Here is a 20,224-nt window from a genome sequence, read left to right as displayed (position 1 = left end):
CAGCTGACCGCGGGTCAGTTAAGTAAACCAGTAGCCCAAACTGAAAGGCATGTTTCTCACCTCGAGCATCTGAAGCTGCTGTCTGCTCAGATGGAGAAAACAACTGTCATGCAGGAGAAGTAAAAGCAAAAGCAGGACCAGCGGCGGCGGCGGCGGCGGCAGCAGCGGCGGCGGCAGGAGAGGCAGCAGTGACAGTAGCAACAGCATCCTGTTGTGTTAACGCGACGGCTGAAAGGGGCTGAATCATTACAGAGCAGCAGGTGCCTGCCCTCCGAGCATCACTGCAAACAGTAGCATCGCAGAGGGATCGGAAGGCAAGAGCGCGGCCGGGAGGGGCGGTAACTGCGCTCCCCGCCCTGCCTCCACCCCCGCCCCCCCAACCACTCCTCTTTGTCCTCCTTCCTGAGCGCTCATTCACTTTCTTCCTCTGCGGCTCTTCCCTTCTTCACCGCCTCCTTCTCCTCCTTTCCCCTCGGCATCCAAAGAGGTTTTCTCTCTCTCTCTCTCTCTCTCTCTCTCTCTCTCTCTCTCTCTCTCTCTCCTTTTCCTCCCTCCTCTCCCAGCCCCCACCCTCCATCCGCACTCTGGGGCTGCTGGCTGGTCTGAGTAAAATCAGGATAGCCAGCAACACGGGACTGCCAGTGACTTCCTATTTTATCCAATTAGAAGGAATAAAGGCCATCAAATCAAAGAGAAGCAGGCAGGCACCAGTTAAGCTTAGTCCCCATGGCCCCCACCCCTGTTTGCCTCTTTCTCTTTCTCTCTCCCCAAGCGGCCCCTGTCTTCCACCCTGACCTTGCTTGCTCTAAGTCTTGCTGGCCTCTCTTTCCTGCACCCACTGTTGGGTCAGAAAAAGCCAGCGATCAATGCTAGCAATCTAACAAAGCTGGGATGGGGCGGGGGATGTAGGTGGGACTTCTTGGGTTGGACCTGAGGCTTGGCAAAGTCTGATATCTGATTCCTCCCTAGAGAGGTAAGCTTTTCAACAGCAATTTCTTCCCGCCTGCTGCTGAGAGATAGCATTCCTTCCCCAGCCCTCTAATAAGTTTTGTTCACCAAGAGGACTGTTATTACCTGATTTTCAACCAACAGTGAGAACATTTTTTCCCTAACCATGGACAGCTCTGTACTTCAGCCCCTTTTTCTGCAAAGATTATGTCAGATTCAGTGATGCCCAGTGTGAAGTGGTAGGAGGGAGAGTGGTGCTAGGGAAGGGGAGAGAGGTTCATATGCCCCCACTCCGGTCCCCTTTAAATTTCCACTGCCCCGTCCCACTCACAGCAGTCCTAAAGTCAAGCGAACAAGAAACGCTGGTAGGTAACAGCTACAAAGGAAGCAGAAGCTACCGCTTTGCTTTGAAATTAGCCTTCATTGTGACTCCACACTGCGGAGGCTGAATTCCCCGGACGCTGTAATGTACACCACATGTCCTCAGCTATAACCACACTGCACTAAGTATTAAGAAGAGTCTTCTATAAGACCATGCCTTTTGGGTTAAGTTTCAGTAGCTTTACCTTACAGATAGCTTCAAGGATGACTTCTTTTTTTTTTTCTGGTTCCTTTTAAAAACAGCAGTGGTTGAAAGACTGAAGAGAATGCACTGTACTTAAAAGAGAGCACAGGCTTCCCCGAACCTCCCATTCTTTGCATGTCGGCACACGCTGGATGCATCTGAATCTTTAATCCACATTTTACTGCGACTGGACACCTGAATGGTTTCCGAGGAACCATTTTGCTCACCTATGTCAATAGGAGTCTTAAAAAACTGTCTCTAAATCCATACTACATAACCATCATGTGAGTCCCAGAAGCAATAAAATGTAGAACTCAAGTCCTGAGAGAATCTGTTTTAAGCACATTATATTTTGTACAGCACAATCTCCACTGCTTTGAAACAGTTTTAAGCTTTAAGTGGGCATGAAATAATATTATCGTTTCTTTCAAAATGAAATTAGCCCATGACTATAAATGATCCAAAGGGTAGTAATATCTCAAAATGTGTTTGTGGTACTATAACTAACAACAATGACAAAAGCCTGAACCAATCTGCATAATTATAATTATGACTCTGACAAGCTGATGTGCAAAATGAATTATCCTTAAGTTCACCTCTATATAACCAGCACTCATATACCAGTAACCGGTGCTTTAAAATAATTTCTGTGCCTGCTTTCTAGCTTTAGCGATTTGATTTTAAAGGAGAGAGATTTTTCTTAAATATTCTAGCAATGGGTATGAAATTTCACATCACAGAAAAACTATATGGAGGCATTTACAGTACTCAAACTGAGGTCTTAAAATATTAACAATATTCATGTAATTACTCAAAACCAACATAAGCAAGTAAATATTCATGCTAAATTAGGATAATTTATAATAACTTTAGAGATCACCCAGTTTAAATTTGTGGCACTTTACTCCTCAATTCTGCCCCAAACCAATATTCCATGCAAGTATAATATGTTGGCATTTCATCCACGGCCAAGGTCACCTAAATTTCAAAGACCAAACTGGGGTTCAGGTAGCCCAAGTCAGGCAGGTAAGAGAAGATACTGAGAACCCACAGTTAACAAAAGTGGCCCTTCACTTACACCCATAACAACCACTCACCTCACCTTAGTCATTAAGAACAAACATATTCTGCAGACAAAGACATTACTGGGCGCTGCTCTAGTTGTCCCATTAAGGATGACCAACACTCACAAAGGAAAAGAACATATTACATAAAGGCTAGGACAAAACAGTGGGGACAGAGTCCCGTGGGCTGTCACAGCTGTTCTTTCCCTTGGACTACACAAATCAGACGGGGGAAGGAAGTGTATGTTCCTCCCTGGAGATGTACCATGAACCCTGTGGCTTCTCGGAGCTAAGATCAGCTTGCGGGGAGCCAGCATTCTATAAGGTTGTTTCCCATCAAATTGGAAGATAAATGTAATTGAGGAAAAGGAGAGAGATAGGAGGGAAAGAATAAAAGGAATTCTCCATTAGTTCTACCCTTGAGACTAGGAGTCAGAAGTACCCTTTATCCCTTTATCAATTCCTCTACAGGAGGAAAGAAATGAGAACTCGAGTGAATAGAATTAGGGATCAGAATTTCTTTGAATAAAACAGGCATATTTCTAGGAAGAATTGCAAGGATACATCACTTTAACCCTTTAGGCTCCACCCCCCCCCAGTAAAGCTCAGGAACACCCATATTTCCATACCCACTTAAAAAATGAACAAGAGATCAATTTTTACTACTTTTTAAAAACCACACTACCACCTCCTTCATAACAAAGGCTGCTTTTATTGAGCTCCACGATTGTGCTTGGCACTCTGCTAGGGTCTTAATACACATGGTTTCTGAGCTTCACCAACCCTGTACAGTACACTTTCTCTTGAAAATAAAGAAATGGACTCAGGCAGCTTAGGTAACTCAGCCAGAGACACACAGCTTTTAAGTGACAGGACCAAGATTTGAACAAAGATCTGACTCATGCTATTTCTGCTGAAATACACTGTGGTTCATTTTTAATCAAAAGAATGCATCTGATTATGTATTGCTTACCTATCACCTCAATAGGAAAATAAGTGAACTAGAAAGTATAACAATGAAATAGGCATTATTACATTAAGGAAGGTGGTAAACGAACTTAAAGGTGCCTAGTTTCCAAAACAAGAGCCTTCTAAAATTCTGCCTCGTGATTTTTCAGAAGTCACAAGGATTAAGCATAGGTTATTTAAATATGATCTATTTAATTGAATGAGTTTTTCCACAGTCTCAGTTCCGGGATTTTTTTTTTTTTTTTGGAAAGCTATTTCAGTTATATATTGCTATGAAACAGATTGCCCTGAAATAGCTTAAAACAACCACCACTGTCATATTTCACTCGTCTGCTGGTTTACTGGGTTCAGCTGAGTGGTTATTCTGCTCCGTTCGATGTCAGCTGGGGCTCCAGTCAGCTGAGGTGCAACTGAGCTGAAATATGCAAGATGGTTGGTGCATATGACTGGCAGCTGATGCCAGATGTCAGCCGAAAGCTCAGCTGGGACTGTCAGATGGTGCGCCAACATGTGGCTTCTTACCGCATGGCAGCTGCATTCTGAGAGAACACAGCCCAAGATGGAAGAGGCCCAAGCTGCCAGTCATCTTTAAGACTGACTCTGGAAAAGGCACAGGTTATTTCCACTGCATCGGACTGGCCAACCAGTCACAGTGCCGGCTGAGATTCAAGGACAGGGGAAATAAATCTCGAGGGAGAGAGTGATAAAGAATTTGCAGCCACAGTGAATCCACCATGGTAGATAAGGAAGTAGATGTTAGTAAGGCAACCTGGGTCAAGAGGAGAAAGGTTTTTTGCTTGTTTCTTTGAGTAGAGTAAAGTTTATTGCTGGGTCGAGCAAGGAGAATGGTGGCTCATGCCCAAAATACCCCCGAAGTCCCCAAAGGGTTTCACCTGGGTCAATGGGATTTGGCAGAACAAAGTCAAAACACACTTGTATTTCTGATCCACTGTCATAATTGTCCCGCTTCCTTCTAAGCCCACTTAATGAAGAAAACAATCCCATTATATCGTCAAATAAAAAATATTCAAATTCCTCTGCAACTTAAATCAAGCTAGGCTACTGATTCCGCATTACTTTCATTTATTTTATTATCAGAAGTATTTAGCACAGCTTCAGCAGCTGAAAGAGGATGGTCAGTGCCATTTTGCTTTTGACCATATTATGCAAACTTGTTTTCTCTTGTACATTTATTTTGATATGTTGGCTATTTCACTCTGAAAATGTTAATCTCTGAAAAATGGTTACCCTTGCTCCTTAAGTCTATGGCTGAAAAGGCAGAATTTACTTCGTGGTGTCTAATACCATGATGGCAGCGGTGATTTCATTTTTGGATTACAATCTTTGAAGATGACTATGTATAAACTGTAATGATTTATTCATTTGCTAATGGATTATGGAATCAGGATTTTCACAAGAAAGCTCCAGGGCCTAAAAGGCTCCCTAAAACTTGCTGTTTCCTATGAGAGGACAAAGGACTCACATGGGACTGTCAGCCTCTCCCACTCATCTGCAAATCCTCCCCCAGCTCATGTATCAGGTCCTCCACGGAACCCTTCCATGCTCCCAGGTTACAGACACGGCGTTTCTTAACTCTGCTTTTATGGGGTAAATCTTCACAGGTGTTACTATTTAATTATGCTACGTATGTAGGACTGAAGAATGCAGTTTCTCTGAAAGCCAGGTCTATCAGAACCTGGCTGTCCCAAACCAGAGCTATGCTGTCCGTTCAATATGTACATTTTGTTTAGTTTTGTTTTTAATTGTGATTAAATTACACAGATTATGGCACCTCTGATAAACGGGAAGACCTTTTTTCATATCCATCTATCCGCTGAAAGTACCCCCTATTCTCCCCTTCATTGTTTGAAATCTTTTAATGCCCAGTTCAGATACAGCTTCTCAAATTTTTATGGCCGTTCCCAAATACACCTTTTACGAATTTATCTTAATCTAGGGAAACTGTTTTGCCCCAGCTATACTTAACTCTTAACTATCACAGATCCTTTCAGTGGATGGAAAGTTGGGAATACTCTCACATTTAACTGTTTTTCCTGTAATTCTCTCTTCAACTAAAAAGAAAAGTTCTCTGAGGGCAAATCAAATCCACGTGCGCTTTGATGTTCTTCTGTATTATTCACGATGCTGTGCAGGTGGTGTGGGGGACACCCGTTCCACCTTACTGGGAAGGTATTTTTCTTCCCACTTTGACGGTGAGTCAAGCCTCCGATTATGCTTTATTCTTACCCAGTGAAAAAGGATCTCAGAAAATACAAGTTGACTTAATTGTAAAAATTATTTTGTTGAGAAGCTGTATCTAATGTTTGATATTGACTGTGCGTCTGTGTCCTCATTTTGCACCAGGATGATCAGTTTACTCTGGCACATTTTGTTCTTTATGAGTTCAGACCCTTTGATCTTGAGCTACATACAGTAAATGATCTCAAAGATGAGAATGTCAGAATTTTATATAGAAAGATTTTTTTAATTAAATCTGATGGTTCTCATGTGCTTACTTTGAGAGAATCTGTCATTTTCTCACTCCTTATAACTAAAAGCTTTAGTTATATACAAACAGTTTACTATTTTATTTTTAGTTCCACAAGTCACCTTCCTTTTAAAATTACCTGGGATGTGTTTGGAACTGGATGGAAGTGATGGTCGCACATCATTGTGACAAATGCGAATGAACTGTTCATGTGAAAATGGTTAATTTTAGGTTATGTGAATTCTAACTCAACAAAAATAAAAAAAACTACACCACACACACTCCTCAGGGTTTCAACTTCTCCAACATTTAATTTTAAAAGGAAAACATATTCTGTCTGACCAGTTTTACTGGTGGACTGCACTAAAATAATGAGACATTTTCATGTATACACTGCCCTTTCTTCCACTAAAATCTCAGTAGGTTGTGCAGCATTGAATCTCTGACAATTATTAATTAACTATGAATTCTGAATTGACGTTGGTGCTGCAATACTGCATCGCAAGGAACTCAAAGACACAGATGAAGACATAATAAATTGATGTGTCATTGAGGGTTTCAATTCAAAAGAAGTTTTATGAGAAAATGAGCAAAGGCTTATAACTATCTCATTTTATATACTTAAAATATGATTTGTCATTGTTCAACACCATCCCATTCCTCTGTTTAGAATATGAACTATATTCGAAATATGAGCAACTAGGAATATGAGCAAAAAAATGGGGAGAGAGTGGCAGTTATTTGAATTACCTGTATTTTCGACACAGCGTGCTTTGTTACAAAACACGTGATGGATAAATTCATCACCAGAACGTAAGTTCCGTAAGGGCAACTTACATCTGTTCCCATCACTGTATCCCTATTTCCTAGAGCAAACCTGGCACACAGAAGGCACTCAGTAAGTACTGTCCAATGAATAGTATCAATATGGAAACGCTACTAAAGAGGCCCAAATAAACTATGGGAAAATGTCTTAAAGACATGGATAAGCCAGATTTTACTTGAATAAATGCAAATACTGTGAGATTACTGTGTATGATGGAAAAAAGAAAAACCCAAAGGAAAATCATCTTTATAGTGACTACTCAGATGCTATGTGGACGGACGGTCATTCATAATGTTTCGTAGAGCAGTGTATGTGGCATTAGTTACCTTGAACAAATAAATATCTTTGCTTGTTTCATTTAATATTCATTACAATAAGTTAGGTTCACAGCGCAGTGCAGCACGGCTAAGAGAATTGTTTGTTTGCTTTATTCTCAAGGCTCATGGCAAGTGTAACAAAAATACAAGGGACAACGTGTGCTTTTATGTGCAGGTACATGCATAATCTTATTTAAAGAAAATTAATAAAGGCTGTACTTTGGGTTTAGTAAGAGAAACTGAACACAAGGAAGAAATACCTCTGATCATCAATGCTAACTTAATACAAATTCAATTAAGTTTCAAAAATGGAAGTTTTTGTACCTGATTTACTTAGGCACTAGTTATTTGTTTGTAGTTTGGTCGCTTGACAGCTCACTCTATAACCTGGTCCCGAGATCAATCCAGAAATGCAGCGCACAGCACATCACTTTTACAAGTGCCCTAGAAATCTGCTAATTTGTTTTTTAAATCTTCTGCTTCAGACAGAAACTGTTGAGCACGAGATGGTTCACATGTGAAGGCAGTTATGAATTACTTATAAGACACTACCATCTACTTAAGAGACTCTGAAATGTCACATAAACCTTCACAACTTACTCGAAATAAAGGAAGCTTGGGGAAAGGAATGATCTGAATCGTTCTGCTTTTAAATATAGTCCAAATCTGTAAATCTGAGAAGATTTCAGCCAGAGGAAATATCTTACAATACACATTCCTTAAAGTCTGCACAGTTCTCTCTCCCTGTTGCTGATCAAAATGAAAATGTAAAGTTGCACCAAAGGGAAAAGGGAGGGATAAAAAAACACATGCAGTTTCCAGAACTGACTGAGCATTACCCAGCAATTCTCTTGAAAGGTCATGAGCCTTGTGACACATACAAGAAAAAGGACCCCATTTAAAGTCAAAAGCCAACTTTATGTTTTTCTGCTGTTTCTCAGTCCAAATGGTGGAAATGTCTTCTGCACTGTTACAATTTTTATTACTTTAAAAACATGAATTTGAAAGTCACCAGATAAAAATATCTTACGATTTGACCTCCAGGTCAAAACTTTTCTATCATAAATCACACACTGCATTGCCAGAGTCAGATTTGTTTAAGAATGACTTGTTTCTTTTCTCTCTCAGAAATTATTTGCAGTGAAAGGAAGTAGGCCTAATGCGAAGATGCACTGTAATCTCAAGAATAATCAGATTTAAAATTTTCATTGACTGGCTGCTGAACCTGGAGCAGCCCTTACTCATGAATTTTATCTCATACAAAAAGAAAAAGGTCTCACGAGATAAAAAGAATCTGCCTGGAGTCCACTGAAATTCATTTCAGAGTCCAGGCTAGCATTCATGTCTCCTGCTCCTCCACTTTCAATTCATTTCTACAAAGGGAAGCTCTTTAGTTAGGCACTAGCCATGTAGGTACGTGAAGTAACCACCATGGAGTGAATGGTTTAGATTTTCTGTCACTACTGCTGTGGGTTATCTCTAGAGAACGACCCCACTTTGACCTTTCACTGGGACCATTTCTGCTTCAGCGTTTAATCTAGTCAGTGCTCCCATGACCACTTTTGGTCCCCACTCCATGGAATATAAAGACCCTTTTCCTGGGAGTTATTAAGAAGCCAATATTCACGTTTAGTCTTGGTTATTCAACAGCTTTTCATCGCTGAGGGGACACGCACAGAATGTGGGCTCTAATTGCTTGCGTGGGAAAGTACAGAATAAAGACACTTAGAGGATGGAAGGGAGCTTATCTTCAGGAAAGAAGACTGTCCCTTCAAGACGGGGATCAGCCCAGGATTACGGCAACGATTCAAACACATACAACATCAAATATTGTCAACATCTGAGAATGGATGAGCCAGGGTTACGTCCTCTTTCAATCTGGAGAATTAAGATTGGGACAGGGGAAGGAGTGATTGTCAGGAACAGGATAAGGAAGGCTTCTGATGACTGAGTTAGACTCTGAAATATGATGCCAGCAAAATCCCGGGTCCAGATGTGATGACTCACCCATTCCAGAGAAACCTATATCCTCTTTGTTGACATAATTCATCACTTATATATTCTTTTAAATAATGTAATAAAGCATATACATCATGCATACTTGTATATTTGGGGGTAAATGCATCCATGTATACAACTTACTTGAAACTGCATCAAAAATAAAAAGCTGATGGATAGACAAATGGACAGATGTTTGATAAAGCAAATATGGCACATGTTAACTGTAAAATCTGGAGATAAGCTGTTTACGAATCCATTCAACTTTTTTGTATGTTTGAAAATTTTGTATGTTTGAAAAAAAAAGTCTAAAAAGTTTTTTTCAGAGCTGTTTCTGGCCACCATACATGTAGTAAATTTTTTATTATAAAAATTCCTTTGCTGATGCCAAACAAAACAAAACAATCTACCAATCCCACCTTCAGTGACTGGCACTCAATTATTTCCCTTCCTCCACTGCATGACCTTTCCCCACCCACCTTCCCCTACCACTCTTATGAATTTCAAAATTATATCAAGAACATAGGATTCATATAATTTGAATCATCTAATGGCAAAGAAGTATCTTTATGTGACAAACCATTAGCTGCTGCAGAGAATCTAAGAGCTTTTCCTGACCCCTCCTCCCATACCATTTATTTATTGAGAAGGGATTTTTCTTAATGCTGTGCTTCAATCACTAGGGAATTGGAACATCTATGAATAGTGTGAATAGGGAAATCGTAAAGTTCCGTCTGCTGACAAAATCAGAAGGGTTAGACAGTAGGCTTCGTTCTATTGGGTAGGGCGGTGGGGGAAAGAATCCCTTCCTTGTTGCTGACACTGTCATCCAGAACATAACTTTTTCAATGGTCAGCTGGTCAGTGGGCACTATAAGGCGAAAGGTTCTGATGTGGAAGCTGAGTTTCTCCACTGCTGTATTTCCCACCCAGTTATGCACACAGACATTTTATAAAACTATTAAATATTTATGATGCAGTACAAAGGCCCCTCTAAAAGCATCTGTATTTAACTAAATCATGTCACTGACGGCAAGAGGCATGCAGAGCAATTTAACCTCGCAGGGAAAGTACTTCTTTTACATATCACTGCAGTGCAGAGAATTCAACTGTATGCTTCTCTCTGTCCCCACGTACCGCCCGTCAGAAGGAAAGGCTTAACTTAAATAGTTTGAAGGGCTTTTGGACAGGCTTCTCAAAGGAAACGTAAATCTTTTCAAGTGTTTCTCAAAAATTCTTCCCTGAGGCTTTGCGAGGACTCTGTCACTAAAGGTCAGACAAATAACCCATCCTCGGGTTAAGTCTCCTTAACCCCAGGTTAAATACCTGGATTTAGCCCAGTCTTTTCTTCTGTCACCACGTCCTTCCAAACGTTTGCTATAGTCTATCACTGACAGATACCAAAGGCATCCAAAAGGTATCCATGTCCAACTGGATCCTCCTCATTCTTCCCTTTATCCACAGAAAGACTCCAAGTTTTATATGGGCATATTCTAAGTTAAATTAGTGTTAACCATTCATACCCCTTAATACCAAAAAAAAAAAAAAGAAAAAAATCTATCGAGGTAAGCACTACTAAAGCATTTATAAAAGTACCTAAGCATTTGGTGATGCAAAAGAACAGCAGAGAGAGATCTCTGAAATTAAAAAGAAAATGTGCAAGAGGAGGCAAAACATTTTTAGGCAGCTCAGAGCTAGCTGTACTCCTGGAGACAGGAGATTTCAAAATAACCTCTGGCTGCGAAAAAAAGAATGTGTTGAATGGGTACAAAAATAATTATTTTAGTGATGTGTATGCTGTCAAAAAATCAGGGCTAAATGCTTGAGTTATCCAATTCAAAATGAAATGCTATTACTGTAATTCAGCCAGCATACAGCAGGTGATTAGGAAATTTGCTGTTCAGCATTTAAACTAACTTCTTTTTGCAGTCTGGCAGGTAAAAAATGGAAAACCCCAGGATGACCTGCTTCTCAAAAGCAGTAGATTTCAGATTTTAAGGTCACTGTATTTTATATAATAAAAGTAGCTATCTCTTCAGCAAATGGTGTTGGGAAAACTGGACAGCAGCATGTAAAGCAATGAAGCTAGAACACTCCCTTACACCATACACAAAAATCAACTCAAAATGGATCAAAGACTTAAACATAAGACAAGATACAATAAACTTCCTAGAAGAAAATATAGCCAAAACATTATCTGACATACATCTCAAAAATGCTCTCCTAGAACAGTCTACTCAAGCAATAGAAATAAAAGCAAGAATAAACAAATGGGACCTAATGAAACTTACAAGCTTCTGCACAGCAAAGGAAACCATAAGGAAAACAAAAAGACGACCTATGGAATAGGAGAAAATTTAGGCAAATGAAACCAACAAAGGCTTGATCTCCAGAATATATAAGCAGCTCATATGACTTAATAAGAAACAACCAAACAACCCAATCCACAAATGGGCAAAAGACCTAAACAAGCAATTCTCCAAGGAAGACATACAAATGATCACTAGGCACATGAAAAAATGCTCAATATCACTAATTATCAGACAAATGCAAATCAAAACTACAATGAGGTATCACCTCACACCAGTCAGAATGGCCATCATTCAAAAATCCACAAATGACAAATGCTGGAGAGGCTGTGGAGAAAGGGGAACCCTCCTACACTGCTGGTGGGAATGCAGTTTGGTGCAGCCACTGTGGAAAACAGTATGGAGATTCCTCAAAAGACTAGGAATAGACTTACCATAGGACCCAGGAATCCTGCTCCTGGGCATATATCCTGAAGGAACCCTACTTCAGGATGACACCTGCACCCCAGTGTTCATAGCAGCACTATTTACAATAGCCAAGACATGGAAACAGCCTAAATGTCCATCAATGGATGACTGGATAAAGAAGAGGTGGTATATTTATACAATGGAATACTACTCAGCCATAAAAACTGACAACATAATGCCATTTGCAGCAACATGGATGTTCCTGGAGAATGTCATTCTAAGTGAAGTAAGCCAGAAAGAGAAAGAAAAATACCATATGAGATAGCTCATATGTGGAATCTAAAACAAACAAACAAACAAAGCATAAATACAAAACAGAAACAGACTCATAGACATAGAATACAAACTTGTGGTTGCCAAGGGGGCGGAGGGTGGGAAGGGATAGACGGGATTTCAAAATTGTAGAATAGGTAAGATTATACTGTATAGCTCAGGGAAATATACACAAGATCTTATGGTAGCTCACAGAGAATAAAATGTGACAATGAATATATACATGTTCATGTATAACTGAAAAAATGTACTCTACACTGGAATTTGACACAACATTGTAAAATGATTATAAATCAATAAAAAATATTTTTTAAAAAGTAGCTAACACTTCTAAAGCCCCAAGATATATGTTAATTCATGTCCCTATCCGTGCACCTATCCATCCAAAAAAATGTTTACTATGTGGCCACTTATATCCCTGGCATTGTGCTGAGACTCGTAGACTTGGTGGCAAGAGAGGAAAAGAAATTCTGCCCTCCAGTATCTCTTCTCTCTGAAGTAGCAAGTGAGGTTATCTGCCAAGAGAGAGGGCATGATTCAAATTTTGAGACTCGATAAGGTCTGAGTCACCTTGGAAAACAGAAGAGAAGGCTGACTGTAAAAATAGAAGCAGGTCAGACATGGTGGCCAGTAGTTGATACACATCAGTCCTTCCTTACCTATAGTCCTCGCTATCAGGACCCTTATTTCTCCTCATGAGAGTTGTATTTGGAAACTGCACCCAATGGAAGCAGACTTTAAAAAGAAGTCATTGGAGGGCATCAGGCTAAGTGAAATAAGTCAGACAGAGAGAGACAAGTACTGTATGCTATCACTTATGTGTGGAATCTGAAAAATACAGCAAACTAGGGAATGTGACAAAAAAGAAGTGGAATCACAGATGTAGAGAACAAACTGTGGTTACCAGTGGGGAGAGGGAAGGAGGAGGAGCAAGTTAGGGGTAGGGGAGTAAAAAGTACAAACTATTATGTATAAAATAAGCTACAAGGGTATGTTGTACAACACGGGGAATATAGCCAATATTTTATAGTAACTGTAAATCGAGTACGACCTTCAAAATCATAAATTACTATACTGTACACCTGTTCACTTCTATAATATTACGTATCAACTATATTTCAATAAAAAATAAACTTAAAATAGTCATCAATAACATAAGAAATAATTTTTCTGTTGAGCTCTACAGGACTTGAACCCAAGCAAGACTGAGGTGCAGAAAGAGGAAGAAGAGAAAAAGAACAAACATGATAATAAGAATGTCTCAGTTCACACACATATCAGTTTCCACTTTGGAGAGATTTACTTCTCAGATCAGCACAACTTTTTTCTAAGCCAATCTTTAATTTGCAACATGAGGTGATGCACTTAATTACACTGTGGGGCTTAACTCTGGCCACATTGAAACGATGCTGCCGGTAAGTACATGAATCAAAGAGCCTTAACGTGCTGAACACTGTGATGCCTCTCCGTTGCATGTCTCTTCTAATATGAACAAGGCGAGGGAAAAAGAAATGCCATAAATCCGGAGTTTAGCAGCAAAGTTTAATTTCTCTCTTTCAATTATTCTTTTGAAGAAATTTAATCAGTCTTTGAAAACATCGTGCATTTACAGCAAGTTAAACATTATTCACATTCGAGTGAAAAGGGAAAGCTTGGTCTTTAATTAATGACTCTTCTGCCACAGATTTCCCATATCTTTAAAAAAATGTTGCCTTTTCTCAGTTTTTCCAGATCTGTGCTAGGCTGATCTTCTCCCTGCTGCATTTGGTAACTTCATTCATTCATTCATTCATTCAATCATTGGCCTCAAATGTGCCAGGCCCTGCACAAGACTGAGAGAGAAAGAGGGAAGGAGGCTGCAGTGGTTCCTGCTTCCAAGGTATTACCTTCTAAAAAGGGACTTCATTTTCCTAATCCTAGTCTGGCACGAATGCAAATACTGCAGAAGTGAGAGTCCACAGTCTTAGAATAGATTCTATTTTTGTGGGAGACACATTGTGGAATGATTTAAAAAAAAAAAAGAGAGACAGGCAGGAAAAACTCTTTATTGTATAGTCATGTCTATGTTTCTCAGATTTTCCTTCACTCGGGATCCAGTTATGAAAACGTTTACTTCTAAGGGCATTCTGTTTTGACGAGGGACAGAAGAATGCGGAGATTCATTTTCAGAAGAGACCATGCCTGGGCAAGAGGCCTTTGGGAGCACATGAAAATTGGAGGCAGAAAACCATAACCCATCCATTTCCATTCTCAGTAACTACCAAAACAAAGCAACTGTCAAATCAGAGTGGGCTATTGTAGAAAGTTGATGGTGGGTTGATTTTTTTTTTAAGTTCTTTAAAGTTTTTTGCTTGATTGTTTTTGGTGGGTGGATTAAAATTAAAAAAATATTAATACATTTTACTATTATCATTTTTGATGAGTTGAAGACTTCTTATCTACTGGTGATGCCAATGCACAGTTTTAAATTTAGTTAGCCAAATTTCCTGAATTCGTAAGGAAATCTTTTAATTTCATAGAAATTCTGATGTTTCAAAATAGAAAACAAAGTACGGACAAAAATCAAAGAGAAAAAAATATATTACATACATACAAATACAGATCTGATTCAAAACTGGTTGCTTGTGGAAGTTAATTTAATCAACAAAGAAGTTCAACATGATTCAAAGAAGTAAGTATTAAACATTTTGAGTGACGTTAGTTCTGGTAACTCCCCAGGCTCTGCAAAATCACTGATGCAGCAAAGGCTAAAGATGTCCAAGTAAGCTTCACTATTAAAGTTCCAAGTTATCATCTTCATAAATGTATGAGCTATTCAAATATGAATTGAGGGTAATTAAAGATGCCAATAATAAAATGATCAGATTAATATCCTTTATCAAGTTAGAAACATGATTTTCCCTTTTTTTCAATTAATTCTGCTGAAACTGTATGGAGCAATCCACGTATTCAACATCTAAATCAATTTGAATTTTTTATCCTTATGCTATAATTCTAATGCTGAGCATTGTCATTCTGTGAATGTCCAATGACGATATATCCAATGAAGGAAAAGAATATACACTGGGGTGGAACTTTCTTATTTATACTAACACTGTCTGAAGGTGCATTTTAAAGTATACTCCCAAACCAGTGTTCACTTTTAAAAATTGGTGTCTCTTGTTTAAGTACTAATATCCCTTATGCTCAAAAATAAAACATTAATTTTTAATTCTATAAGTAACACTTGGGCGTTATAAGTATGAGATCCGTTTCTTCCTTTGCTTTTAACTTATTAGCAGCATTTTTCCTTCTTCATTTCAAGTCCAATAATGTGTTATACCATCAAGATACCGAGGGCATCAGGTATTAACTTCAACCAATATCTCATTTTATTATTGTCCTTAAGGACAAGTGCACACACACCCAAAAAGTCAATAACTTCTGTGCAAACCTAAAGAGGTTTTAAAAAATGAGGAGTAAATCAGATCTAATTATGGGTGATAGAGTTTCAAAAGGTCCTAGATTAATATTACAAGCACTTTCCATGTTAAATTAAGCATGCAGTTTAGTCAGCAAAGACATTCTTTTTATATATCTTGTTTACGTCTACTATAAATATCATAAGCATTCCATTAGCATCTAACCCAGTGATTAATGTATATATGATGGAGTCAGGTTCTAATCAGTGATAATAACTGCCTACAAATATTTCCACAACTGTTCATCTCCCAACTCTTTTACTCTGACCAACAGAGACATGCCTACCAAAGTCTAAGGGCTCATGTAGTTACAGGAAACCAGATGCATTATTTATAAGGATGCAGAGGCTAGAAAGTTCGGCTATGCCGCTTACCCTAGCAGTAGTAGGCTCTAAGCTATTGGCAACAGGAAGCTTGCCAGTGCATTAGAAGATGAGACAGAAGGGATCCCTGCCAAATAAAATCGCTAAGTAATAACAAATGTTAAAGAAGAAACTTGGGGGTTGCAGGGAGTCCTGAGCTCACTGCTGAAGCACAATTCAGATCACCAAGCTTTTGCAGTCAGTGCAGAAAGAAGAGTTGGAATCCCAATTAATTCTTTGTGTCTTATCTTTCTTGAGTGCTTGCTTTTTAATTAGAGTTATACATCCTTTTTTTTTTTTTTTAAAAAAGTTACTATCATTATCTGTATATAAATGAGAAAATTACAACTAATATACAATAGGTATGGTGCACAGTATCAATTTCAAGTTCAGGTAGAATTAATTGTCTGTTTGTACTGTCTGCCCTGTTTATAAATCCATATCACTGTTTTAAGGATCCAGGACACATTGGTATTTTTCCCCCTTTGATTTCAAAGAAAAAGAAGCCTGGCCACAAAAAAAAAAAAAAAATAAAAAGAGCCATAATTTCTTATTCTTCATGTATTCAAAACTGATATATTGTTACAGAGATACCTGTCATGACTTTAAGCAGATTTTGAGATAGTGCCATTCAAGTTTCGTTTTTTGTTTAATCAACGTCAGTCACTTGGAATTTACACTACAGTGCAACAAAAGGCTGCCTGCTTTAAATGTTAACAGCAGCAGGGGATGAGAACACCATCTTGCCTGGGGGGAAAAACCCTAAAAACTAAGAAAATAAGTCAATCTCAACACACACACACACACACACAAACACACATATTGTAGGAAGTGTTAAAAACCAACTAATTTTCCGTATCAATCAGACATATCAACAAAAAGCTATTGTTTTTGTTCTGTATCTCAAAGTTAATCTGAAAATTATCCTCAAAATCAAGGATGAAGTAGTTAAGGTTACATACCATGTATTATGCTTATTCATTTTTTTTTAAATAATCTGAGTTTCAGATATTTAACGCATATACCTTTTTATACTAGAGGGTGGGGGTGGGGAAGGGAGGTTCATGGTATTCCTTCTAAAGTATCCAAGTACCTAACAAATATAACGTTACCCCCAAATTTCTAGTTTTAATGTCTTTTATCATAGTAAATGTGCACATATATTTTTGTACCTTGCTCAGGAAACTTGATTCATAGAACTGACTTGGGGTCCCAGTAATCTCATTTGGGGAAATGATCATATTTAACAGTAGCTGCAATGATCACGTGGTCTGTAGAGATGTATGACAGAGGTCACGAGAGGAGCCCTCAGAAGGTTTTGCTTTCACCCTCTGTCTCTACTGTCAGTGGATAAAAAGAACACAGAGCATGGAGTCAGAGAGGCTGAAGCTGAACTTGTTCTGTAATCTTGACAAATACTGAATTGTCTGAGCCTCTCGGTTTCCCCATCTATATCATGTGACAGATAATATCTATTCTCAGATGAAAGTACCTGACACATGGTAGCTATGACTATTATTTTTAATGATAATAAAAAAAAATCAACCTTATTAATACCAATGTCATTCTCTTACTTCCAAATAAGTGAATCTTCAGCACCACAGGGAGGAACAGCGACCAGCCAGTTAATATGTAGATTTTCAGATAATTTGCAACAATCCCATCTAACGTGAAACAGATTCTTATAAATCATCATGTAAGCAAGTATTTATCACAAAACGAAGAAACCTTCAACCTATCTCCCTGCCTATCTACCTAGTGGAGGGGGAGGCTAGTGTGTCTGTCTGCCTATCTGCCTTGAGGGGGAGGCTAGTGATTCTGAAGTAAATTTAAAATAGAAGCATGCAAAGTGTGAAGTGCTTCTCAAAATGTTAAAAGCTCTCTAATAAATATGATTTAAGCCAATGTGAATTTTTCCACTTTGATTTAAAATACTTAACTATACTTTTCATGATTGAAGGTTTAGACTGCTTTCCTATAATTACATATGTGTCAACTTTTAGATACGATAATCTAACTAAAAATAAATTACTTCACTATTAATGTTTATATCCATTTAATAAATACTTCCTGGGAACCAGAACAGTGGTGTGCTACAGACTGTAAACACAGATAAACCAAAATGCCTTCTTTCAAGACCTTACTTTCTGGTATGGGAACTGATGTACACACCTGTGTCAGTAATAAGTGGCAAGCTTGTTTGAAGCAAGAGCTATGAAATCACCAGGAGAGAACTGCGGGGGACTGGAAATAATCTAACACCTCAGTATAACAACAAAATCATAAAGAGTTTGCTTTTACCCCTTGATTGGACAAAGAAAAGTTTTTACAATTTCAGAGCATCCTTTTAATAAAATACACCCAAGTCTGCACTTCTAAAAAAAGGTGGGGGGGATTATGACATTTCAAAAAATTATTGAGACTACAGCTGACCCTATTCTTCATGAAGACCCTCTCCACCAGAAGCTTCTATTAGACTTACTTCTCAACACACTTTTTACCCAAAAGGTCATAGCCAATGTTCTAGAAGCTTAGGAGAAAAAAAAACAAAACAAAACAAAACAAAAAAAACACCAAGCAGAAAATTTTACCATAATACTTGTTTCTGTGTGTACACGTGTAGTGGACATTATGTTTCATTTCTATTTTTGCACTAAGCTCAACAGTTTTAAATCTCAGTTCCCTTTACCTGCACTGTAAAAACATTTAAAGTTTCAAATAAACTGATTCTGTGCCCTTGAGTCACCTGTTTCCTTCCTAAGGCTTATCTTGCTTTCACACAGTTTCATTTGCATATATACAAGGTAATTCTCCAAGCCCCATAATCTATTCATCCTAAAACATACCCAAGGACCCTTTGTATGGTTTATTTTTTCACAGATAACTTGAGGAAAGTCTGAACAAAGATGTATTTCTGCTTTGGAGCATTAAGGACACGAAATTAAGAAGCTTCTATGAGGAGAGCAGAGAAAAAAATCCCCCTGGGTCAACTAAAGGGAAATGTACAAAATTTGTGGAAAAAAAAAAAAAGCTATTATCTACCTTAAATAATTTTCTCCCAAACATATGTAAAGCTATTCTTCTTCATATTTCCTTCATGTCACATTTTCTCATAGAAATGTCCTGTCTGACAAAGTGAGTTCCTCTTGGCACATTTCATCAGAGGTGGGACATGTTGGATTTTACAGCATTTTTTAAAAAAATAAATGCAGCAACTTCCTTCTTATAGATTTACACACCGAGAAATACATAAATAAGCATGATCTCTTCTCAGTCACGTTATTTATGAATGGCATGGACTTCTATAAGTTGATTAAACAGGTAGATCTGAATTAAAATGCAGGACAACAATTGTATAGAACATTATAAAATAACATTTAATGTCATCTCCTGCAGATTGTTCTCTTAATATGTCTTAATTCCCATATGGGGAATTTGTAGTTAGAAACTTGATCAAATGACACAGAGGCTTCTTGTTAATTCATCACTCTTCTAAATAAATGAATTTTAAGAAAATTGAGAGGAATCATTGTTAAAGGAAAATTTTGCTTTTCAATATTTAATAATTTGAATTGATTAATTTACTATTTTAACTTACTAGATGTATCACTCAATTATAACATAACTATATGTACATTTTCAAGTTTACCACTTCTCCTATCTTTGGGCCAATTAAATGGTCTTTAGAAAATAAAAATTAAAAAAAAACAAATTTTACCTAATAAAAATAAAAGTCTTTAAGAAACTGCAACCTTCCATTTACAGGTAATATAGGAAATATAGGAAATAAAATACAGGAAATATACATTTCCAGGTAATCTAATTTAAAAAATCTTGAAAGAAATATAATGTATCTTTTTAAGTCCAGCTATGTTTCATGGATAAGTTTCTGATAACCAACAGTAATTCAATTTACCATACTGTGGTTACACACTTCTAAAATATCCAGTTAAATTTCTAAATTCTTTAAAACTTCTCCAAACTACTTTCAAAACCCTCCACAGTGTGAGATAATTTCTGATGCCCCTTAATCTTAGTCTTTGACTTTTAATGGTAAATGATAGATTCTCATCATCTTTCAAATGGGATGATTTTCAGGATTTTGATCTCTTGGTGAAAGGAACAAGCTTTAAATACAAAGCAGAAACAAACACTAATGACTTAAAAAAAAGGAAAA

The 20,224-nt window shown here is 38.0% G+C and overlaps 2 protein-coding genes across 9 annotated transcripts in view; both read right to left on the bottom strand.

Moving 5' to 3' along the window:
• LOC105067618 (pro-neuregulin-1, membrane-bound isoform) overlaps window positions 1-20,224 on the bottom strand; it is a 203,697-nt gene that overhangs the window by 115,171 nt on the left and 68,302 nt on the right. The window lies entirely within an intron of this gene.
• Window positions 6-473, bottom strand: LOC141575161 (uncharacterized). Its single transcript, XM_074353792.1, has one exon. It carries the CDS (start codon window positions 205-207, stop codon window positions 19-21), a length of 189 nt encoding a protein of 62 aa, XP_074209893.1. The 5' UTR covers window positions 208-473; the 3' UTR covers window positions 6-18.

This window comes from Camelus bactrianus, chromosome 26 (genome assembly GCF_048773025.1).
Source record: "Camelus bactrianus isolate YW-2024 breed Bactrian camel chromosome 26, ASM4877302v1, whole genome shotgun sequence".
Lineage (NCBI taxonomy): Eukaryota > Metazoa > Chordata > Mammalia > Artiodactyla > Camelidae > Camelus > Camelus bactrianus.
Note: the sequence above shows the minus strand (reverse complement) of the source record. Positions and strands in the feature narration are given on the sequence as shown.

What these genes read in the sequence shown, in the direction of transcription:
- LOC141575161 (XM_074353792.1), bottom strand. Translation starts at nt 207, where the DNA reads ATGCTGTTGCTACTGTCACTGCTGCCTCTCCTGCCGCCGCCGCTGCTG.